At 38.7% G+C, this 21637-nt stretch overlaps 2 protein-coding genes across 3 annotated transcripts; both read left to right on the plus strand.

Moving 5' to 3' along the window:
- Positions 1 to 692: 692 nt before the first annotated feature.
- il12rb1 (interleukin 12 receptor subunit beta 1) lies at positions 693 to 13852 on the plus strand. Its single transcript, XM_075485626.1, has 15 exons — positions 693 to 862; positions 1477 to 1600; positions 3071 to 3237; positions 3338 to 3480; positions 3574 to 3607; positions 4792 to 4914; positions 5475 to 5551; positions 5880 to 6108; positions 6210 to 6359; positions 6558 to 6656; positions 7992 to 8147; positions 8250 to 8405; positions 8559 to 8628; positions 8949 to 9024; positions 12978 to 13852. The coding sequence occupies exons 1-15, from the start codon at positions 757 to 759 to the stop codon at positions 13275 to 13277; spliced, it is 2010 nt and encodes a 669-aa protein (XP_075341741.1). The 5' UTR covers positions 693 to 756; the 3' UTR covers positions 13278 to 13852.
- A 1546-nt stretch (positions 13853 to 15398) lies between these two features.
- On the plus strand, positions 15399 to 21253 carry klhl26 (kelch-like family member 26). Of its 2 annotated transcripts, XM_075485627.1 has the most exons (3): positions 15399 to 15646; positions 17732 to 17914; positions 18306 to 21253. In XM_075485627.1, exons 1-3 carry the CDS (start codon positions 15597 to 15599, stop codon positions 19885 to 19887), a joined length of 1815 nt encoding a protein of 604 aa, XP_075341742.1. In that variant the 5' UTR covers positions 15399 to 15596; the 3' UTR covers positions 19888 to 21253. The 2 variants fall into 2 exon arrangements, with proteins under 2 accessions (XP_075341742.1, XP_075341743.1); XM_075485628.1 differs by lacking the exon at positions 17732 to 17914.
- The last annotated feature ends 384 nt before the right edge of the window (positions 21254 to 21637 follow it).

The raw sequence follows: 21637 nt of genomic DNA on the forward strand, positions 1-21637 counted from the left end.
AATGATTATTTTTCAGGTTTTCTTAATTATTCTGTTTTCTGTGAAGAAGCACTGTTCAACAAAATAACCCCACTTATTCTAGAAAGAATGAATAATTCAAAATAGAACTCATTCAGAGAAAAAAAAAATCAGAATAGATTTATATTGCATTTTATTTTGTTGGAAATATATGACATTTTCTAAAGTATCTTGTAGCTGTAGAGTGTAGAGTCACTAGGATACGATTTAGTATGAAAATAATTAGATACAGATTTACTTATAAAATCACTGATTTATATAGAAAGTCAAACATCAAGGAGAATAATACAAAATCTGTTTGATGTGGTTGATTTATGTGGTTTTTACTAACTAAGTACATTTAAGAAAAGTCAGTACTTTTCCCCTCCTCTTACAAACTCATAATGTGTGAGAAAGGCTCTCTGTTGACACATTACGCTACTTGTAGGTGTCTGTATTCATTTGCTGTAGTTTCCAGAGTTTCCTCCAAAGTTTCTTGATAGGGAGCATGAAGAATAAAAATGACTGTGGTGAAATGAGCACAAAAAAACTCAACAAACTACTTCAAAGAGTTGCACATAGAATTTCTGTTGTGTCTGACACCCGGTGTGACGAAGACAACCTCCCCCACCCCTGCCACTTCTGGTTTTGGTTCAGCTCACATAAGCAGAGACAATTGAAACTCCAGTGACATTTCTGAGAAGTACAATTGAGTTACACGAAGACAGGCTGACTACATCGACTCACCTACACTGAATAATGATTGTTTTTCTCCATTTTCTACTAAACTTGAAGGAAACTCTTAGGTGCTCGAGCGCACCACATGGATTTTTTATGTTTATGTTCCTCACAACTATCAGCAAAGGTAAAAAAGCGCGAAAACCATTTAATTTGGAGTATTTCTTAAAGGTTTTCTTCTCTTAAAAGGACCTTTTGGTTTAAGTTAATCATATTAAAAGTGTCATCATATTAAACGTTAGTGCAGGATACTAATCCCATGTATGAAAGTGACTATTAAATTCAAGGAGAATGTGAGCCGCAAAACCTTGGTTAGCTTATCAGCATTTAGTGGTTTCCACTTGCAGGTGACATCCTCAATGTGCTGTCTGTGCAGCTTTAGTGAAGCACCACAATTTACAGTTACGCTAATGTTCAACTTGATGGCAAGTCAATGTTTTACAAACAGTAAACCCTGTATTAAGAGGTCAGGATTGCTCCAATCACATCAGAATGCCAGAAAGTTATAGTGTATTACAAAGTGCTTCAAGTTGAACTAACACAGAAGAAAAAAAATTAAAGATGGGTTCAATTTAGATGTAGGTTGACAATTGGGGTTGGGGGGGACACTTCTGGGTGCACAACATTTGTTCAAACAAATGGTGTTTCAGTTAATCAAAGAGTCAATTTTCGCAAGTATTTGAAACTGAGAAAAATCAATCATGAAATAAATTTCTAAATGTGTATTTTTTTTCCCCTAAGGGTCAACCTGTGAGGCTCCTTCCAGTCCTCAGTGTTTCAGACAAAATGTTCAGGAGTCTGTTTACATTTGTGAATGGGGCTTTGACACGAATGAGAGTGATGTGACGTTTGATCTTTACTTTAAGTGAGTAATGTTTCAGTTATTCGGTGAATACCTTCACTTCGTAATTGGAAAATAGTTATTCATTTCCTGTAAAAAAAACAAAAAAACATAAGACACTTTGAAAATAAACTCCCATCAGTACTCTAAACACTATAAAAATGGATGATAGATCATCACATCTGTGCTGCCTTCACTTTTGTAAAAACAATATCATTTGTTGAAATGATAAGAGAGGAGAAATAAGAAATAAGAAAAAACAGAAATAAGAGAGGAGATAAGAATTGGTTTAGAGTACACAGCTCTTATGAGTCCCAAATAGGACCACAAGGAGGTTGAATAGCTTTATACTGAACAATGTAGTAATTATGGCACTTGTGCTATTATTTATTCCTCAATATGATGTATGATGATCTGATCATTTTATGGCAGTTAAGCTGAATTGTCTGCAGTAACTTTTACAAGAGACCAAGAACCAAAACTAAACAAAGTGTGGTGGATATACATGTATTTTACCCCAGAGTAGTAATGAGAAGTATAGCAGAAAGTGAATGGAAAGCTTGTTGGAGATAAACCATCGGTACATCCCAAGCTTGTAGATTCCCCACAAGAAAGAAAAGAGAGAATCAGAAGAGAAGAGGAAGAAGAGGGAAGGGAAGGTATTATCATTTCCATTAAACACAGTAATACTTGGCCTTCCATGACCAGTTCAGCAAGGAAGCAATACTGTAATGTACAAATTAAAAGGCTCACACCTGAGCATCGCCTTGTTGGAAAGTGCCACATTGATAGATTTTTTGAGTGCAGCCGAAGCGTACTTCCTCCTTTTTACTGTGGTTTTTCCTTTTTTTTAACTCTATACTGTCAGTTGCTGGGTCAAAAAAATGACCTTAGCTGAAGGTGTTCAGGAGTGTGAGGTGTGTTTTATATATCACCGAAAACACAATCATTGTGTGTTGGAATATAAATGTTTTTTGCACTTTTCTTAAACGTTATCTTGTCTTCGGACATACTACCTCCGTACAGATATTATGAAATAGTTCACCGGTAAACGATATAGAGTGCACATGTTGTTTATGAAGATGACAACCTAAGTTAAAAATTAGTTGTACAAAACTCGTACAAATGTGGCAGGATTTCTCGTACATTTGGTATTCTTAGTTCAACCCCTGTTGGACTCATGCGCAAGAACTTATATTGTGCACCTTTACTTGTGAAATATATCTTCTTGCTCTCTTGTTTTATTGTTTTCATGCATATGTGGACTAATTAGACAAATCACAGTTGGAAAGATTCTCTGAAAAAAAGTTCCTGGGACTGAAACTACTGTATACTATTGGTCAAAATGCAGCTTTCTTATGAGACATCTACACTTACATTTTGTCACTGGCTTCACTTTTCAAACATGGAAGTGGCTGTCTTCTTTTCCTGCCACTTTCACTGCATTCATACTCATATCTCTGCATTCACATCTGTCTACACTTTTCTTGGTAGTGACTCTACTGTTATTGAGAGAAAATGTGAGAAAGTCAGGGAGAAACGCTGTGAGATCCCCGAGGAATGGCTGATAGTCGGTAATAATGTGGACTTTTGGGTTGAAGCCAACGTCGGAAACTGCAGCTGCACATCAACGAGGCAGACCAGTATACTCGAGAATACAGGTAATGGATACCGTTACACGGTTGCGCTTTTCACTTTTTTTTAAATGTTGCACGATAATAAAGAATGTATATTAAGCTATTTAAAATATTTTCTTGACAGTTAAATATAAAGCACCCCAAAACATTTCGTTGTCATGGTTAAGAAACAACCTCAGCTTAAGGTGGCCAGCTGCAGAAGAGAATCCATCTTTGGCAGATGTCTGGTTTCGACGATATGAGCATCCAACAGAATCTTGGGAAAAAGTGCGAACTACTGCTGTTTGAACACCAAATTTTATATCTGAACATTTATTTGTTGGCTGACTTGTTAACTATCTAAGTTAATTGTTTTTTCAGATGTCCAAAAATACCACCTATGAGGCTTCCATGTGTGAGTAGACTTATGTCTAATATTCTTTTAATTAAAGTCTTTCAATCACTTTTTTCATGATTGCTGTGGGTAATATATATATATAGATCTATATATATAGAGAGATATATATATGTGCTGTGCTGTGCAATATATCTACTTTTGAGACACGCTAAAGAAAACATTACACCAGTAGTTATTCATGGATGTCTCAAAGAGCCTCTATGACGCTCATTTATGGACCTGATTTCCAAAATGAAAACCATAACTGTTACCTGGTCAGTTTTTCGACTAGAAAAACCTAATATTGTAAACAAGGAAATTTTAAAAAAAGGCACAGTCCCACAATGATTTGCATTATCAAAAGTTGAGTGCTATTAAGTGCCAACCAAAAATGTTTCAATCTGCAATTGAGTAATGGGTCCCCAAAGCTCACAGATGCATGTGACAACATTGTTTAAACTCTAGAACAGCCGCGTTGCAACACACTCTGACCCAGTTCATGTAGCAGTCTGATGCAAAGGTGACACAGCTCATAACCATATTACCCATTATGCCAATATCCTAAAAGTAAATACTTAGCTGGCAGAGTAACAATAATAAAAAAAAATCTTTTTTTGAAATACTTAATTTGGGAAAAGAATTCCATAAAAATAACATACAGAGCAATGTGATTAATCGCAATTAAAAAGTTTGATCTCTTGACATTTTTGCAACATTCTGTTACCAAGTGAAACCTGATAAAATTACACATTTACCACATTCATTTTCATATCAGAGTTTATTTTAGGATAACTTCCAACAGATTGTAGCCTGTCTGTCTTGCTGACATGTTTGGGGTTCTTTTCACCTTGTTATTGTCAGACCAATGTCTCTCAGAAAATGGTGTCATGGATGTTTTTTCCGCCCCCTTCACTGCACATAGTTACGGTGTAAATATCATCATAATATGAGCACAGGATAACCAGAGAAAGCATTTCTGTTACTCTGCTAATTAGGTATTAAGAGAAATGACTGTCCTGTGAGAATGGTAATATCAGAGGTGTTAAATGGGATTAATCTTTGTGTCAGTAATATAATCATTTTGGAACACACGCTGACAAGCAACTTTTCTTGTTATTCATAAATGTGCAAGGCATTTAAGTAAAGCATACTTTTAGGTTTGTAAATAATGGTTTTCTTTTCTTTTTTTTTCAACGGTACAGATGAGATAATCATTGAGAATCTTCTGAGGCATTCAGTTTACCAGGTTCAGATCAGACATCAGTCCAAAAAGGCCAAAAATCCCTTGTGGAGCATCTGGTCTCCAGTTATTATTGTTCCTGCAGGTAAACTCCTGTCATTTATGTAAACAAATGAATGGATGTTTTCTTTTGTTCCACGTAGGACTTTAAACTTCTTGCTCTACTGTAAATTATCATAAGACACACAAACATACACAAAAATCATATTTAACTATTTAAAAACTAAACTACAGTCATTCCTGTCTGAACTGTGATATATAATCTGTGCACACCATCAGTGTAATTGGTCCACACTTATATAACACCTTTTAAACCTTGTCTAGGTTTCACAAAGCACATTACAAGCAAATCTCTTTCACCCATTCACACACATAGACAACACTTTTTATTGTATCTATGTACTATATTTGTGATTATGCAGTACTGTTTTCACTACAACCACACACTGATGAACATATGGGCAATGTGGGGTTTAGTGTCTTCCCTAAGGAGACTTCGACATGAAATGCTCTGCATTGAACCCGCAATCTTCCAGTTGGAAGGCAGCTACTCTAACTGCAATTTTTGAATATACAAACCCCGCCTGGAAACCGCAGGAATGTAAAAAGTTAAGAGTCTGTAAACATTTTGTGTTTTTACCGCAGGACTTGAACATAAACCTGAAGTAACCAAGACAATAATATCTGGAAAATACACACGAGAGGTGGTGCTAAACTGGAAGGTAAGTGAGTGAGGGAGAAATCTAGCTCAGGCGAACCAATCTGGGGCACAGACAGCAGAAATTCTACTATGGTATGAAATGCAGAGAAATTCACCCTGCAGAGATTGGCTGTAGTATGCTAGAACACGTTTGAAGGTTTTAGTACTCAAAACTGCAAATGAATGCACATGGACAGACCCTTACTCCTGCCTCCTTCCTTTTTAGCATGTATCTGCTCACACCAGACCAGCCCATAGCATATAATAGTTGTGTACAATATTAAGTATATTCTTTGTGTTGTTGCCTCAGCTGGCTGTTTGTCTGAACTCAACTCTATTTTGCATTTCAGTCAATGCCACATGCAGCAGCAGTCACAGGTGTGATGTACAGCATTAATGACACACAAACCTTGCATGCATGTCCTTGTAAGGAGCATAGACATGTCACCAACACAACTAATTACACCATTAATGTGTCACACTCGGCTGTCAACATCACCGTCGTTGCCAGAAATGCAGCAGGACAGTCTCCACCAGTCATCATACAAGTACCAGCCGCAACTGCTGCTGATTTAAAAAGTATGTCCAAGTGTGTGTGTATGTGAGTGTTTGAGTGTGATAGATTCTTCATATTCCTTTAAATAAACCATAAATGCTGTTTTTTCTGTTTTCTCTGACAGTTTGCGACAAAACATTACTGGAAACGAAAAGATTAAAGAAGGGAACTTGCCTTGAGTTGTACGAGCTTCAAGATGCAGATTTAAAACCAGAAAATGTGATTATTTTAACAGCAAAGAACAAGAAAAGGGAAAGGACACCCCAAAAAAAGTGTAAGCTGAATCTTATGTTCTTTTACACTTCTTTTATTACACAAAACTAATCCTTTTCAAGTGTTTGCACCAAATTTAACAGATGATTTGCAGACACAAAGTAATTACACGGATATTTTATATTCATGCCACCGTAATATGAAGATAATAAAATATGTCACACAAGGGGCCAAAACACACTTTCTGTTTCTGTTACAGACATGAAGGACTACATCCGCTACCTTTACTTTGAGCACAGATGTCACAATAGGAAACCACAGACTGTTAAAATGTGCCTCTTTTATAGGAAGGAGGGGGGTAAGTGTCTTCAAATGAGTCGTCTCTACAGTTAGATGTCCAGGGTCCCTGTAGACTCAACCTTTCAACTTGAATTAACAATCCTGTGTACATACTTGTTTTCACTGTACCCCAAAATGAATGAATGCGCATTGAAGTGTTTTTCTGAGCCTAAATCCCTATTTGCACCTGCTGAACAAGAATCACAATCACTCTGGTCGCTACAGAAATTTGTCACCTGAACATTATCGTATGTCGTTCTGATTCTGAATGATGCAAACACAAAGTATTGCCCAAATACAATTACTGGATAAAATCTGTTTGCAGAATCTTTGGCATCCATGTGTAGTGGATTTTTTTAATCAAGGTGGATAAGAAGTTACTCAATAACAAGAGAAAATCTAGATTTTGTCTTTCTGTAAGTTTTATTCAAAGGCACACAGCGTTTGAACAGTCTCCTGTGTAGGACAGAGAGCCCAGAATGCAGTCACAGCCCTTCCTTATATAGTGGGGTCATCTCTCCCCCTCAGGTTGGGAACAAAGAACAATAAACAATAATCCCCCTCCTCTGTGCTCTCTTGTACATCTGAAATGACACAGTTTATGAGGTAGCCTCTTTACGACCCCCTGAACTAATCTCCCCAAAAGGTGTCGACCATGAACATTCCCCCAATAGAGTAAACATCTGTTTTCCCTCACTGACCATACAGAAGGGTCACAAGTTGAATAGTTCAGATGGAAAACAACAGACTTTGGATAAAATGGGACAACTAATACCACTAGTACTTACTTAATAAAAGACTACCACTTAAGAATTTTCCCATCACACATGACAGCAACTAAATGTTTCTTGTAGCCATCTAGAAGCTTCTTGCACCTGACTGCTTTTAGTTTCTGCCATTCTTCCATTTGAAAATTGTACAATCTCTTGAGAAATAACAGGAGTCACTTTTGAAATGGCAGATTTCAGCTTTCTCCGTGGACTTTCAGAAAGACAAAAGAAATTCACCAAAAACCCAGTTTTCTGACACTGGCTTGCATATTTTGCTTCAAAAGGCCTTAGTCCTGACATTCTTGGCAGTATTTCTGTGAACTAGGGTGCCCTTCTTGACCATTGCTATCTTAAAGCCAAAGAAGAAAAGGCGAGACCAGCTAAAAAAGTTATGGAGTGACAGAGGCACAGAGCATCCCCGTAACCACAGAACCTCACTCTCATTGCTGACCATCTGCACACATAAGAAGAGAGGGGGAGCTGTAATGATGCTGAGGAGTGCATCAAAGTATTTGTCTGTGCATACTGTTGATGGATATGATTTATATGTACATATATTGAGAGGTTTTTCTCATCCAATTCAGTGCCAAACATAAAACCTCAGGACTTCAAAGTTTCTGATGAAACGCAGACTTCTGTTGACCTTTTCTGGAAAGCAATTCCATATGAGCACCAGCAAGGCTTCCTCACACACTACAACCTGTGCAAGGTGAAAATAAGCTCACAAAACGAGTCAGAAGGTATGAAAGTCACTGTTCTTACTCATGTGCAAATCTTTTCTTTTAGAAAATCTCATTTCACAATATTTTGTAGTAACATGTTTGTTACTGTCCTTTGATCAGAGTGCTTCAACATATCAACATCAGCGACACATCACCATCTGGAAAATTTGACTCCGGCATCCATATACAACATCAGGCTAGCTGGAGTGACACGAGTGGGGAAAGGACCTTTAGCCTCAGAAATCGTCAACACGTTGCGAGAGAAGCCTCCAAATGGTATCAGACCGACAGAATCAGTTTTCATGTTGAAATTGTTGATTTGTTCAAATGAATACAAGTCACTTAAGCAGTTTTCTTGTTTAATTTTTTAAAACCTAATTTTTCTTATTACTCTATTTTTCTATTTCTTACTTTTTCTTCTAAAATCAGTGTGGCTGAGTTTAGGGTTGCTGTTTATCTTCTTCTTACTCTCAATAATGTTCACCTTTATCATGAAAAGGTGAGTGATGCCTCTTTTATGATTCAAAATTTTTGGAGGGTCTCATTAATAAACCAACAATCTACTGTATGCACATGTATCGCATTCTGACAACTCAGTTTTGGTTTAAAAATGTTCACTTTATCCATAAATTGTGTTCACATAATAATAATATACTGAATTTCACTACACTACACGCATCCTTTCTATTGTGCTAAAGCAACTGAATAATTTATACGATTGTTACAGAGTGTGTGTTTCTTGTCAGTGTAGTCGAAGACAAACCCAAGTTGCACAAGTAGGTCTTTTGTGAATATTTTTTCTCTCTGTCCTGATTTTAGAATAAAAACAAAGATCCTCCCTCCTGTGCCAACACCTGTGATTCCAGATTTCAACACCTCGAAACCAGACAGTGAGGTAAAAGACTACATTTTTTTTCAAGCTTTTTTTGTTTTGCTTTGTTTTCATCTTTTTCTGAAACTCCAGCAATTGAATGTGTCTCCATATATACACTACAAAAAGTTCCCTGTACAATAACATATATAGATTTTTTTTTTGTCATGATTCTAAATATCATGTAAAGCAAGTTCCACAGTTTACTTTGCATGTCAGGACGAAACTAGATCATGAAAAAGTTTCATCTGATCTCTGCAGGTCTTATAAGACATTTAAAAAAAAAAACTCACTGCAACAAAAAATCTGAAGTTCTCAGAGATTAACTTGCCAAAAGGGCAGCAATCTTCATCAATCAGGCCTTAGTGGTTATGTAGATAACCACTGATATGTAGATAGATCATGCTCTGAAAACTATTCTCAGTAGCTAGGTTGAGTCCAAATACAGAGGGATCCTTGACAAAAATCTGCTGCATAGTGGAGCTAGTCCTGGTTAACCTCACAGTGATTAGAAACTTCCAAGAGAACACCAGACTTGCTTCAGGACAAGTCTCTGACTTAACTTCTGTGGCTGATCTAAAACCCCATCTTAAATGACGTAGTAAGTCGATGATGTTCTAGATGGAGTTTGAGGGAAAAAAATTAAAATGGCAGCTCACAGACACTTTTTATTCAGTTTGAAAAATCTTAAGGATCTGCCAGGAAGAATTAGATAAACCATTCTAAGCTGTTTTTTTCTGCCAAAGGTGCTACAAAGTATTGCAATGACTCAATACTTTTGTAAATGACTTCAATGATTTGAAATGTTTTTTTGCTATGGGACCCTGCATACCCTTCAGCTTTGCAGAAGCAGTGCAGGGATCAGCAGTTGCATGGGTCTCTTTACCATAATTGACACCACCTCTGCAGGGCGTGGGTGTAATGCATCCTAAGGTTTGCAGAGGGGTTGCTCCAGTCTTGTTTTTTGAGCATACTATTACTTCATCCAAACATTTTAATCTTGACTTCATTAAATTATGATATATCACACTGTGTCATTATTTACTAAACAAAAACTAAGCGAAAATGCAGAAGCAATGTGTGAAAAACTAAGTCCATCCCATGATTCAGTCACTTGTAGAATCACCTTTAGCAACAATAAATATTACTATAACCGTATGATCTTATCAGTCTCTTACATTGTTGAGGAGGAATTTTGGCCCACTGACCTTCACAACGTAACTTCAGTTCCTTGGGTTTTGCAGACTTTCATTTACAAACGGCTCTCCTCAGGTCCCATCACAGCATTTCAATCAGATTGAGGTCTGGACTTTGACTGGATCATAACAATTTAATATGTTGTACATTTGCTGTTGTTTCAGGATTGTTTCCCTGTTGCAAGACCCACTTTCAGTCTAGCTTTAGCTGTCAGACAGATGTCGTCACATTTGCCTCTAGAATACTTTGGTTTGCAGAGGAGTTCATGGCAGACTCTGACTGCAAATTGTCCAGATCCTGCAGCAACAAAACAAGCCCAAATCATCAGCCCTCCACCCCCGCACTTGACAGTTGGTGTGAGGTGTTTGTGCTGATATGCTGTGTTTGGTTTTCTTCAAACATGCTGGTGTGCATTATGACCAAACATCTCCACTTTGGTGCCGTCTGTCTTAAGGACATTCTTTCAGAAGTCTTGTGGTTTGTTCAGATGTAACATCTAAGTGGTGTTGCCATGTTCTTTTTAGAGTGAAGAAGCTTTTGCCTGGAACCCCTCCAAACAAGCCATACATATTCAGTCCTTTTCTAATTGTCCTGAACTTTAACATTTAACTTGCTTAATGAGGCCCATTGACTCTGAGGTGTAGCTCTTTGGGTTTTTTGCAGTTACTCAGAGCACTGTCTGAGGTGAACTTAAGCTTGGGATTGAATTTGCTGGGATGTCCGCTCTTGTGAAGACTGACACCTTTCTTTTTTCCACTTGTGAATATACTTCTTTCACTGTAGATTGCCTCTAAATGGTCTGGAAATGGCCTTGTAACCTTTCCCAGAATGACATGCAGCAGCAATTGCATCTCTAAGATCATTGCTGATGTCTTTCCTCCTTGGTATTGTGTATTGGTTTTTATCTTAGGTTCATTTTAAGACCTGGTATGGACTGGTGAGTTTTTTTGTTTGTTTTTTAGATTATGTCCTGACACGTAAAACCATAGAATTGAAAGGGAGTGCACTTTCTTTTTGACAGGACTGTATTTTCAGTAGGATGTTGATTTGAATACGTGTGTTTGGCAAGTGGAGGTGTTACAGTGTTACTCAAAAATGGAAAATTAATAAAAAAAAGCATTAGGTATGACTGGATGTCTTAAACTGTTTTCTCCCGTGGAAAGCAGTTGAATTGAAGGAGAGTCCCAAACCAATCAGGTGATATGAGATAAAACAAAAAGACAATATGAAAGAGCCCCAAACCTTTCATTTGACTCTATAGCAGGACTATGATTGAACCTGAAGACACAGTAAACTGAATGTACAATAAATATGTCCAGTTGTTCATGTGTATGTTTTGTTAAAGAGAGACAGCCATCTATCTCATGTGCTGTTACAGCGATTGAGCAAAAGAGTCAATAAATTAACACTTCTACAGGTTTTGAAAAATAGAATGAGCAGCAATCCCTGAGATGCTGTAGTTGTGTCTGCTGAGGATGTTGATTGGATGAGTCTCAAATCATCTTAAATTAACAACTGAGCGTTTATCAGAACCAAACAAGCTCGCAGTTTACACTCCTGTGCCGGAAGTCGGTGCCTGTCTGTGGACTATAGCGGGGAGAAAGAGTCTGTTGTAGTAGCGGCGGTTTATCCATCCATGTCGCCAGAGAAAACTGCACTACCACGTCACTGCACAGGAGGGTGTTGATGGTGTTCCTCAGCTCTCTGTGACTGTAACTTATCACAAAATCAGTGCAGTGAGCAGCAATAAACCATAGTTGAAAATGAATCCACAGTGTTGAATTGGAAATGTTCTTAAGTGAGACTTAATAGGAGAAGAACAAATCATTTGTCTTTCGTGTATTTATTTATTGCACAAAAGGCCCATCAGTCATGCAGAAAGCATGTCAGTCTGCAGAGTGTGAGCCAAAGGGCTGCAGGTAGTCTTAACACATATGAGCTGGGTAAGATAACACAATAGTGCCGACGTTTTGCTCACACAGTGTTCTTCGTTGAGCTGAGATAATCACTGACAAAACAAGCTGATCCAATAACAGGATAATATTAATACATAATAATAATAATACATCTATAAATGTCCCTATCTATTGAGCTAAAGCAATGAATGTATACATTTTCCCATCACATTGTGTAACTCCTGTAAGTATTTGTGCGTACTGTCAGCTAACAACTGTCAAGCGTGATGGTTATGTAAAGTAGGTGCGTAGACCTCAAGCATTTGAAGTGCTCCATTTCAGCAGCACTCTATGAAATTCATTAATTTCTTCCTCATCTTCCTCTGCAGTTTAAGCAGATAGCCCAAGCTGTTCTGCAGATTCTGGCATCCAGGAATGAAAAGTTTGTTAGGAAGGGGAAAATAGTTAGCAGGGTAATTATCAGACATGTGGCTAGATGGCCTGTAAAAGGCGAATGGATTTTAGAGGACCTGTTTATGACATTAAAGCTTTACAGGCAGGTACGTTTTAAATACCTATTCTACTGCGTCACAAGATTGGGACTTCTGACCAAACAATGAACAGAAAAAATACTCTATCGACATAATTCGGTACAACATCATTCTCTGTTTTTTGTTATTATTTTGCCACACGTTTGGCATGTTTCCAGGCAAATCTCTGAATTAGCTTTAGCATGAGTTTACTACAAACAACTGCTATTTCTCCCCTGTCTCAAACCCATCATTACCATTTAACTACATGTCAAGAATTTCACAGTACATTGCTGTTTTTTTCTCCGTAAATTAGAACCCTGACTCTGTTCTTTGATAATGTAACTGACAACAGGAGATGTGGGAGAGGAAAGAGGAAGTGCATGAAATCACGCTGCATCTGCTCCTGCCAGAGAGGAAGTCTGATTCGGAAGAGGCCACCGTCCTCAAAGGGGAAAGGGACAGTCGGACTGAAACGGACATGGAGAATGAGAGGAGTGACTCAGAAGAATCCAGTGATGAATGCGTGAGTCCAGACTCAGACCAAGTACTGGAAAAAGAAGAGATGACAGACCTTGAGCAGGTGGACACTGAGCTCGCCATTCTGATATACAGGAATGGTTTAGTGTTTGATGAGAAGATGATCGCATCTTGACCAGACCAACGTTTTTACTGCCTCACAGCACATAACTGTGCAAACACGCAGAAATGTCTTGTTCTTATAGTTTTTCTAATTTGAACAATATCTGCGAAACAATATTTTTTTATTCAACCAGTATTTTATTTGTACTAATCATGTATTTTTACATCTAATTTACCAGTTACATGGACGTGAAAAGTGTAGCTACCATCTGCTTTAAATGTTTTTGGAAATGTAAATGATTTTGTTGGCTAAATTGACTAAATTCTTAACATGGGAAACTTTTTGCTAGTTCAAGATGATACATGCTGATGTATTCTGTTTTAAGTTAAGAAGAAGTTGTTTTTTTATGATTTCTATTTGCATCACTAATTATTTATGCAGGTCTGAGCTAACAGTTTGGTTCAATTACTGTAAGTATTACAAAGTCACAGAGTCAATTGCAGGCAGCATCTAAATGCAACTCAGTGAATTGAAATAACCTATAATTAAATCATAATCTCCAGTTCAAGACAGGGAAACACGAAGAATATTGTTATTGTGTAATTTTTCTGCTTTAACAGCAATGTGAAAATAAAAACTTCACTTTATGGGTACGAGTATGGCCCAATGTAGGTCAGTGTAAAATAATACAAACATTTGAAAAAATAATCAGGATGACGATTGAGAAAGACAAAGAGGAGCCTGGTGTGAAGTAATCAAATCACAGGAAGTGGTCAAAAACAAAAAAAAACAAAAAACATCCATTGACCTTAAAAAACTTGCTTGTGCAAAGCGAGAAACTAGATTACTCATTACCAAAGAAACTTCTGCCAAATTTTGGCCCACCTTGTTCACACTAAAATGTGTCCTGTTGATTTGAAAGAAGTGAAGGCCTAGCTCTCTCCACCACAATGCAGTTTAGTTTCTTTACAGAGTAAATGCCTTTTAGCTGGTTCCTATTTCGATATCTCAGGAGACTAGACTCAGCAAGGATGTCATTCTGTTGTATCACATGCACTTGTAGTGTTTACCTCTCACTGCATCAAAGTCAAAATATCTGTCTTTACCACAGACAGGAGGGCAGTGCATGTGTAACCGGTATGAAACCTCTGCGTTGTGTTAAGGTTAGAACGAATGGAGACCACACCGCTGCTCTTTCGAAGGTCTTTATTTTCCTCAACCTTTCCTCACCGAACATCAGAAAAAAGAGCTGCGATTACAATGACGCAAACATCAGCACAAATAAGTAAAACATGGAACATATGACAAAATAAAATGCCAATTATAAATGACAAAATGGGAGCTCACCTTTCCTCACCGAACATCAGAAAAAAGAGGAAGAGTTTAGGCGGACCGTGTCTTTTGTCACAGATGTTGCTCCCCCATAAAAGAATGTACAGAAACCGAAAAAGAAAACAAAAGTTCCACCTGACTAGTCTTATAAATGTCATAAAAACAATTAAAACAACAATTTTATGGAATTATACACAAGCCAAATTAACTCTTGTTACACATGTGACAATGTGAGGTTACAAGGTAGGTACAATAGGCATGACTACTCCACACATAGTAGGCTATATGATCTTCTTAAATTTTTCTTGCTTTTGTTGTAATGCAATATCCGTTTCAGTATTTGTCTTTGTACTATTTTCAAACTGATATATGTTTCCTGGGCCAAAGTTGCCTGTCTTTGTGATGGTTTGGGGGAAGCAAAACATGGGATGACATGCATTAAGGGCCTCTGTAAATGGGGTACACACTGGGCAAGTTGAGCTACTCAGCATCCCTTCGCATTCTGTTAATAAGCTATATTTTTCACAATTCTCCTAATTTTTTCTTTGGACCTATGAGGTTCTCCTCCCTTTTCTTTTCACTCTCCCACACTTACAACAGTTACCTTAAAATGTTCGGTCGCAGGTTAGTAATTAAAAAAAACTCAGTAAACTATGAAATAGCATAATTTAATGATACCCTATCAAGCTACAACAGAGTTGTTCTTACACTTTCATTTATCATATTTTTACTTTTACTCTTGTGTTGCTACTTATGATTAAAAGGTGTGATGATAACTTCTCACTGAGGACCTCTGCACGTGTGTGGACGTGACTCTGACGCCCCCCAGTGGTCAGATAGCGGTAGTACAGAGGAAGGTCTCGCAGCAAACAGCCGGTAGGCGGAGAGGTCACCGCCGTGTTCACTGGAGGATCTCAGACAAACAGCTGTTCTCCATCCATGCCACAACAACAGACGGTTTCAAGACATTTAAAAAACGCCATGAACGTACCAGTCGTGCCGGTGATCCCCTGTTAACATTCCTGAAAATGCCCTATGTGTGTCGGTTTGTGCTAGAAGATGGCGGAGTCGGATGGTGGCGATTTTGCCTCGAAAAATTCTCAGAGCAGGTGAGTGAGCCGGGGCTGACGTCGTTGTGCGTCTACGGTCTTTCACTGTTTCCACGGTGTCTCAGTGTTGGTAGTCTCCACGGGCTCTGGACTAGGACCGAGTACGCTGTGGTTGCTCCCGGCGCCGTTACTTCTATTCAGGAAACACCGAGGCATTGTTCAGGCCTCCAGGCACCGGGACGGCCGCTGCCTGTCAGTGCAGTCATGAAGCACAGCTTGCGGCGCTTAAAATTATTATATCCAGGTCTACTCTTTTAACACGTTGTTGGCAGCATTGAGACATATTAGTGTTACTAATTACCACTATAATAAACTGCCTGAATGCATTTTAAACAAGCTGACAGCAAAGTGACAATAAGCCTAAATGCTTCCTAATGTGCCTAATTTGTTTACTTCTTGTTATCTCTTAACTCTTCTACCATCATCAGTTCAAAACCACATGAGTAAGGTTGACTTTCTGAGACTTATTCTAGTATAACTTTAAGTCACTTTTACTTTTAATCAATTTTAGGACGAGACACAACAAGTGAAGAAGATTTTTTAAATCAAAACTTGATTAGTATCAACATAAAAGTTCCTGATAATTTATATTTGGATATTTCTTTATATTGACATTTTTTTTGTTTTTTTTTTACATCTTAGCTATGCAAATGAAATGTAAACTAATAAAAGATACATTTCCAGAGCAGAAAACTAAACATTGGATCAATTAGTTTTAGCTTGGCATAGTCAAAATACTAACAGTGTTTTTGTCTCTTTTTTTTTTTCAATGCGGCACAAATCGACATAAAAAAGGAATCTGTGTTACCCTTAATACAATTTTATACAAATGGGATCTAAACAAACCACCCTTCATAATGTCAAAGTATAGATAGCAATAAAATGATTAATCGGGTCGAATATAATTGCAACTAAAGTGGAGATAACTGAGTGAAATACTCAGTATTTCATTCTTCTTTCCATTCGCTAACATTTATTTCATCATATCACAATTTTTTTTAAATGTCTTGTTTAGATATGAAAACAAAGCCACACATATCTCATAGTGTGCTGATTATACGTAACTGTTCATTAGACAAACTGTAGGAAGATAAACATTTAGTCTTTCCCCTTAAAAATACATGAAGACATTAAACATTTTTAGATCGCTTCCCTTTAGTTGTTACGCGGTTTTGAGTTGGTTTTATTTGCAGCGAAAATAAAAATTCAGACCAATCTCTTGGACATAATCAAGAAAACAGCCTGAAGTGAAATGACATGATGTGGTTAACAAACAAAAGAATGTATAGATTTAATTTGGTATTTCTTTATTCATTTACAGAAAGCACAGATCTACACAAAGATACTTTTTGGCTTCAGTTTTGAGAATGTTTCGAGTTGATAATTCAGGCCTTTTTTTTCTGCTTGGTATTAAACGTGATTCAAACACGTGGCGCATTTAGGAAATTTGCAATCTGCCAGTTTTGAAAATGGATGTGATTTAATTTTGGGGGTTTGGTTGACGAAAACAGGTCAGTGGAGGTGACGCTGATATAAAAGAGGTTACCGTCCAGTTGTTCCACTCATCTGGTGTCATTTGCTCTTCAGGCTATAAAGTCTGTTTCTACTTGAGACGTCGGTAATGCTTTTTAAGTTTTAACCCACAATGTGAAGACGTAAATTTTTTTTGTGTACCACTAAGTGGTGTTTATGCTCAGATTTTGTTCTTACAGACAACAGATGTGATGTTTTTTGTGTGCATCAGTGAAATGTCAAAGGAGTTTTATAGCCTCAATTTTTACAGTGATTGTGTCCCTGTTGAGTGTACAGACACATTCCCAGTAATGCCAAGGCCCTGTACACTACATAATGCATTTCTCCCTGGCTGAGTGATAAATTAAATTAAATTTCCATCAGCGTTTCACCAGAAAACGACATATCTCCACATTAGTTGCCTATAGAGCACAATTCATCAGCAGGTACTGGCTTCTAGATTTAACTGAACAATATCTTAAGTTCAGCAGAAGAATATTTGTACATTTTAATTGAAAAAGTGGAAGTATGTCTACAGTCACTGATTGGGACGAGGCCTTTTTCTCTTTCCAGTATGGCTAACAAGAACAGCACCCTGCGCTGTACTTTCTCAGCCCCGAGCCACAGTGCCACGCTCCTCCAGGGCTTGTCGGTTTTGCGGGCTCAGGGTCAACTGCTTGACGTTGTGCTGGCCGTCAATGAGGAGCGCTTTCAGGTCCATAAAGCAGTGCTGGCCGCCTGTAGTGATTATTTCAGGTCAGTCTGGAGTTTACATGCATTTTTAATTGGAAACACTTAGCTAATGCTCTTATCCAGGGCAATGGAGTGAATAAATAATACAGTTACAAAGCATGTTTTCACTGTTTTGTAATACACTTTTAATTGTACACTGTGGTAAACACAAATTAGGTAGCTGAATGAAAAGATGACATAAAAATACAGCCAAATTTGCCTATTTTTGTTGTTATTTTGTCCTCGACACTGCACCTAACATTTGCAACAATCTAGGAATAAGACAGCTTTTCGTCCTTCTAGTATTGCTCTGGTTTAGTCATGAAATGTGCCATTTCTAAGTCCATGCATTTACTTCGTAAGAGGTGTAATTTTCAAATAACTTGAAGTTAACTTGCATGCTTTTGTGTTTCAGAGCTATGTTTACTGGAGGCATGAGGGAGTCGAACCAAGATAGCATTGAGCTGAAGGGTTTGTCTGCCCGAGGGCTGAAACACATCATCGACTTTGCCTACAGTTCAGAAGTCACTTTAGACCTGGACTGTATTCAAGATGTCCTCGGGGCTGCTGTGTTTCTCCAGATGGTTCCTGTCATTGAGCTCTGTGAGGAGTTCCTTAAGTCGGCGATGAGCGTGGAGACCTGCCTTCACATCGGGCAGATGGCGACCACTTTCAGCTTGTCTTCCCTTAAAGAGTCAGTGGATGCCTTCACCTTTCGTCACTTCCTCCAGATTGCAGGGGAGGAGGACTTTCTGCACATTCCCATGGAGCGCCTCATCTTCTTCCTTCAGAGCAACAAACTGAAGAACTGTAATGAGATCGACCTCTTCCACGCCGCCATCAGGTGGCTCCAATATGATGAGTCCCGCCGGGCTCAAGCCAGCAGTGTCCTCTGCCATGTGCGCTTCCCGCTCATGCGCTCCTCAGAGTTGGTGGACAGTGTTCAGACGGTGGACATCATGGTGGAGGACGTGCTGTGCCGCCAGTATCTCCTTGAGGCCTTCAATTACCAGATCCTTCCCTTCCGACAGCATGAAATGCAGTCCGCGCGGACTCTCATTCGCTCTGACGTTCTGTCACTCATCACCTTTGGCGGGACTCCGTACACTGACAATGACCGCACAGTGAGCTCAAAGGTATTTTATCTCCCTGACGCTGCCTCCCGCCAGTTCAAAGAGCTGACTGAGATGGAGATGGGGTGCAGCCACGCTTGTGTCGCCGTACTCGATAACTTTGTGTATGTTGTCGGTGGACAGCACTTGCAGTACCGCAGTGGGGAGGGGGCGGTTGACAGCTGTTTCCGCTACGATCCACATCTGAACCAGTGGCTGCGCATTCAGTCCATGCACGAGGCCCGAATCCAGTTTCAGCTCAACGTGCTTCAGGGACAGCTTTACGCCACGGGCGGCCGAAATCGATCTGGCAGTCTGTCTTCTGTCGAGTGCTACTGCCCAAAGAAGAATGAGTGGTCTTCGGTAGAACAATTGAAACGCAGGATTTGGGGACATGCTGGCACTCACTGTGGAGACAAGCTGTACATCTCAGGGGGTTACGGTGTCTCAGTCGACGACAAGAAAACGCTCCACTGCTACGACCCGGTATCAGACCAGTGGGACTTCAAAGCCCCCATGAATGAACCCAGGGTGCTTCATGCCATGATCAATACCCGTGATCGTGTTTATGCGCTGGGTGGTCGTATGGACCATGTGGACCGTTGTTTTGACGTGCTGGCAGTCGAGTATTACAGTCCAGAGAACGACCAGTGGACCACCGTCAGTCCTATGAGAGCAGGGCAGTCCGAGGCGGGCTGCTGCCTGCTGGACGGGAAAATCTACATCGTAGGAGGTTACAACTGGCACCTGAATAATGTCACCAGCATCGTTCAGGTGTACAACACAGGGACGGATGAGTGGGAAAGGGATTTGCACTTCCCAGAATCCTTTGCAGGCATCGCTTGCACACTGATTATACTTCCACAAAACACCACACAACGCTAAGCATCGGACCTTTGACTGTGAAGATTTTATTCCACGTGCTTCGGCTGCCGACCATTGAGTCCTCTCAAGGTGTGAACATCACGTATGCGTCTGTGTACGTGTGTTCATTTGGGAGCATGACCGGAAGAGCTACTAAGCCTCACTACTCAGAATTGTGTATTTCTCGCCTTCTTTTGAGAAACCTGCGTTTATCCAAAAGACTGACACTCGTTAATACTTTTTTACATGAAAACTCTTTAGAGTCTTTATTTTGAATTATTTAATTAAAACTATGAAAGCTGACCAATAAGTTGCTCGACTCGAGGAAAAGCCTCCAACAAGTTGACGATCAGACGTGATCTCATTGCTTCAGTATGTAGTGAACCAGATGTTATGCTTATTGTACACCTGAAATGTGTGCTTTTAGAGTTGTCTTCCAGAGTAGCATTGCCTAATTTATAGCACTTTCTATTACAATTATTAATAACTGTTCAGTCTGAAGAAGTGTTTCAGTTACCAATCAAGGGCATAAGTTACAGAAGGCACAAATTCATTTTTATATAATCAGAGTGGCTTTTACTTACAGACAGAACGTTTCTAATGTTAGACATTTTGATTGTAAAGTTGTGATATTTTTTTCTGTTTCCTTTTATCTCTGTAAGATTTTATTATCAAAACAAACTCGATAACTTGATCTTACTCTTATTGTGTATGTTGCAGCTTCAACAAACCGCATATCAGCGATTAATGAGGATTGCACAGAAATGAGTGTTGGATGTGTTACAGTTTTGAATCAGTAATCTAAGCTGTTAGATATTTTTTTTAAACTAAAAATGTGATTCCTGAGCTGAAAGTCACACTTTCAATTTCTTTCTTTAGTTTCTTAATTTACATAACAAAACATTGCAGACCTCTTTATGGCAGCTACATAAATAACCGATGCGCGTGCCGGTAACAGTGTTGGTGTGTGTTGTTTGTCATGAAAAGCGAGCTGAACTACATTTAATATTGCGGAGGATCTTTTTCAAAAGTTGTTTGCTTTAAAGCTCACAAATCCCTACTTAAACACACCGAAAGTATATATTTTTTGTGGCCGATTTCCACTTTTTTTTTTGGGCATTTGGTGCACTTTTTGAAGCGATGTTTATCGGCTATTTAATGTCAGTATAAACAATGAAAATAAAGGACTTTTTGTGTTTTCCTTTTGAGCGTGCCCACTGTAAAACTGTCTCCTGTCTGCCTCAGTGTGTCTTGTTCTAACTGTACCAGTGAAAGCACACTATATTGTTGAAGTGCAATACAAGGAAAACTGCTGGAGTTAAAGGGGAATGTACACGTTTGTGTAGCTTTATGTGTATATTAAAGATTTATCATGTTTTAAAAAATACTTTGATGTTTTTATTATGCTGGGATGATATATTTGTATGAGCTGAGTCCACTGAAGCACAACCTTGCTTTAAAAAGGTGAAAGTGTTGTATGAATCCATACCCTCCCTCACATACTTGCAGGAAAAACCATCCATCCATTTTCTATACCCGCCTAATCAAATTAAGGGTGGTGGGGCAGGAAAAATCAATCTGCAGTGTCTAACTGACACTGATGACACTTCTTTCATTTGTTTTTCATCAGATTTAAAAATGATTTTGCTTCTTTATTTTTGCGTGCCACTTGTGTTGCAAATCCAGGCGACATCTGAAGATTAGAGGTGCTACAGAAATGTTTAAACCAAGTTTATAAAGGGATCTATAGTAACACGATTGTTTACAGCCA

The sequence above is a fragment of the Odontesthes bonariensis genome, chromosome 15, assembly GCF_027942865.1.
Source record: "Odontesthes bonariensis isolate fOdoBon6 chromosome 15, fOdoBon6.hap1, whole genome shotgun sequence".
Lineage (NCBI taxonomy): Eukaryota > Metazoa > Chordata > Actinopteri > Atheriniformes > Atherinopsidae > Odontesthes > Odontesthes bonariensis.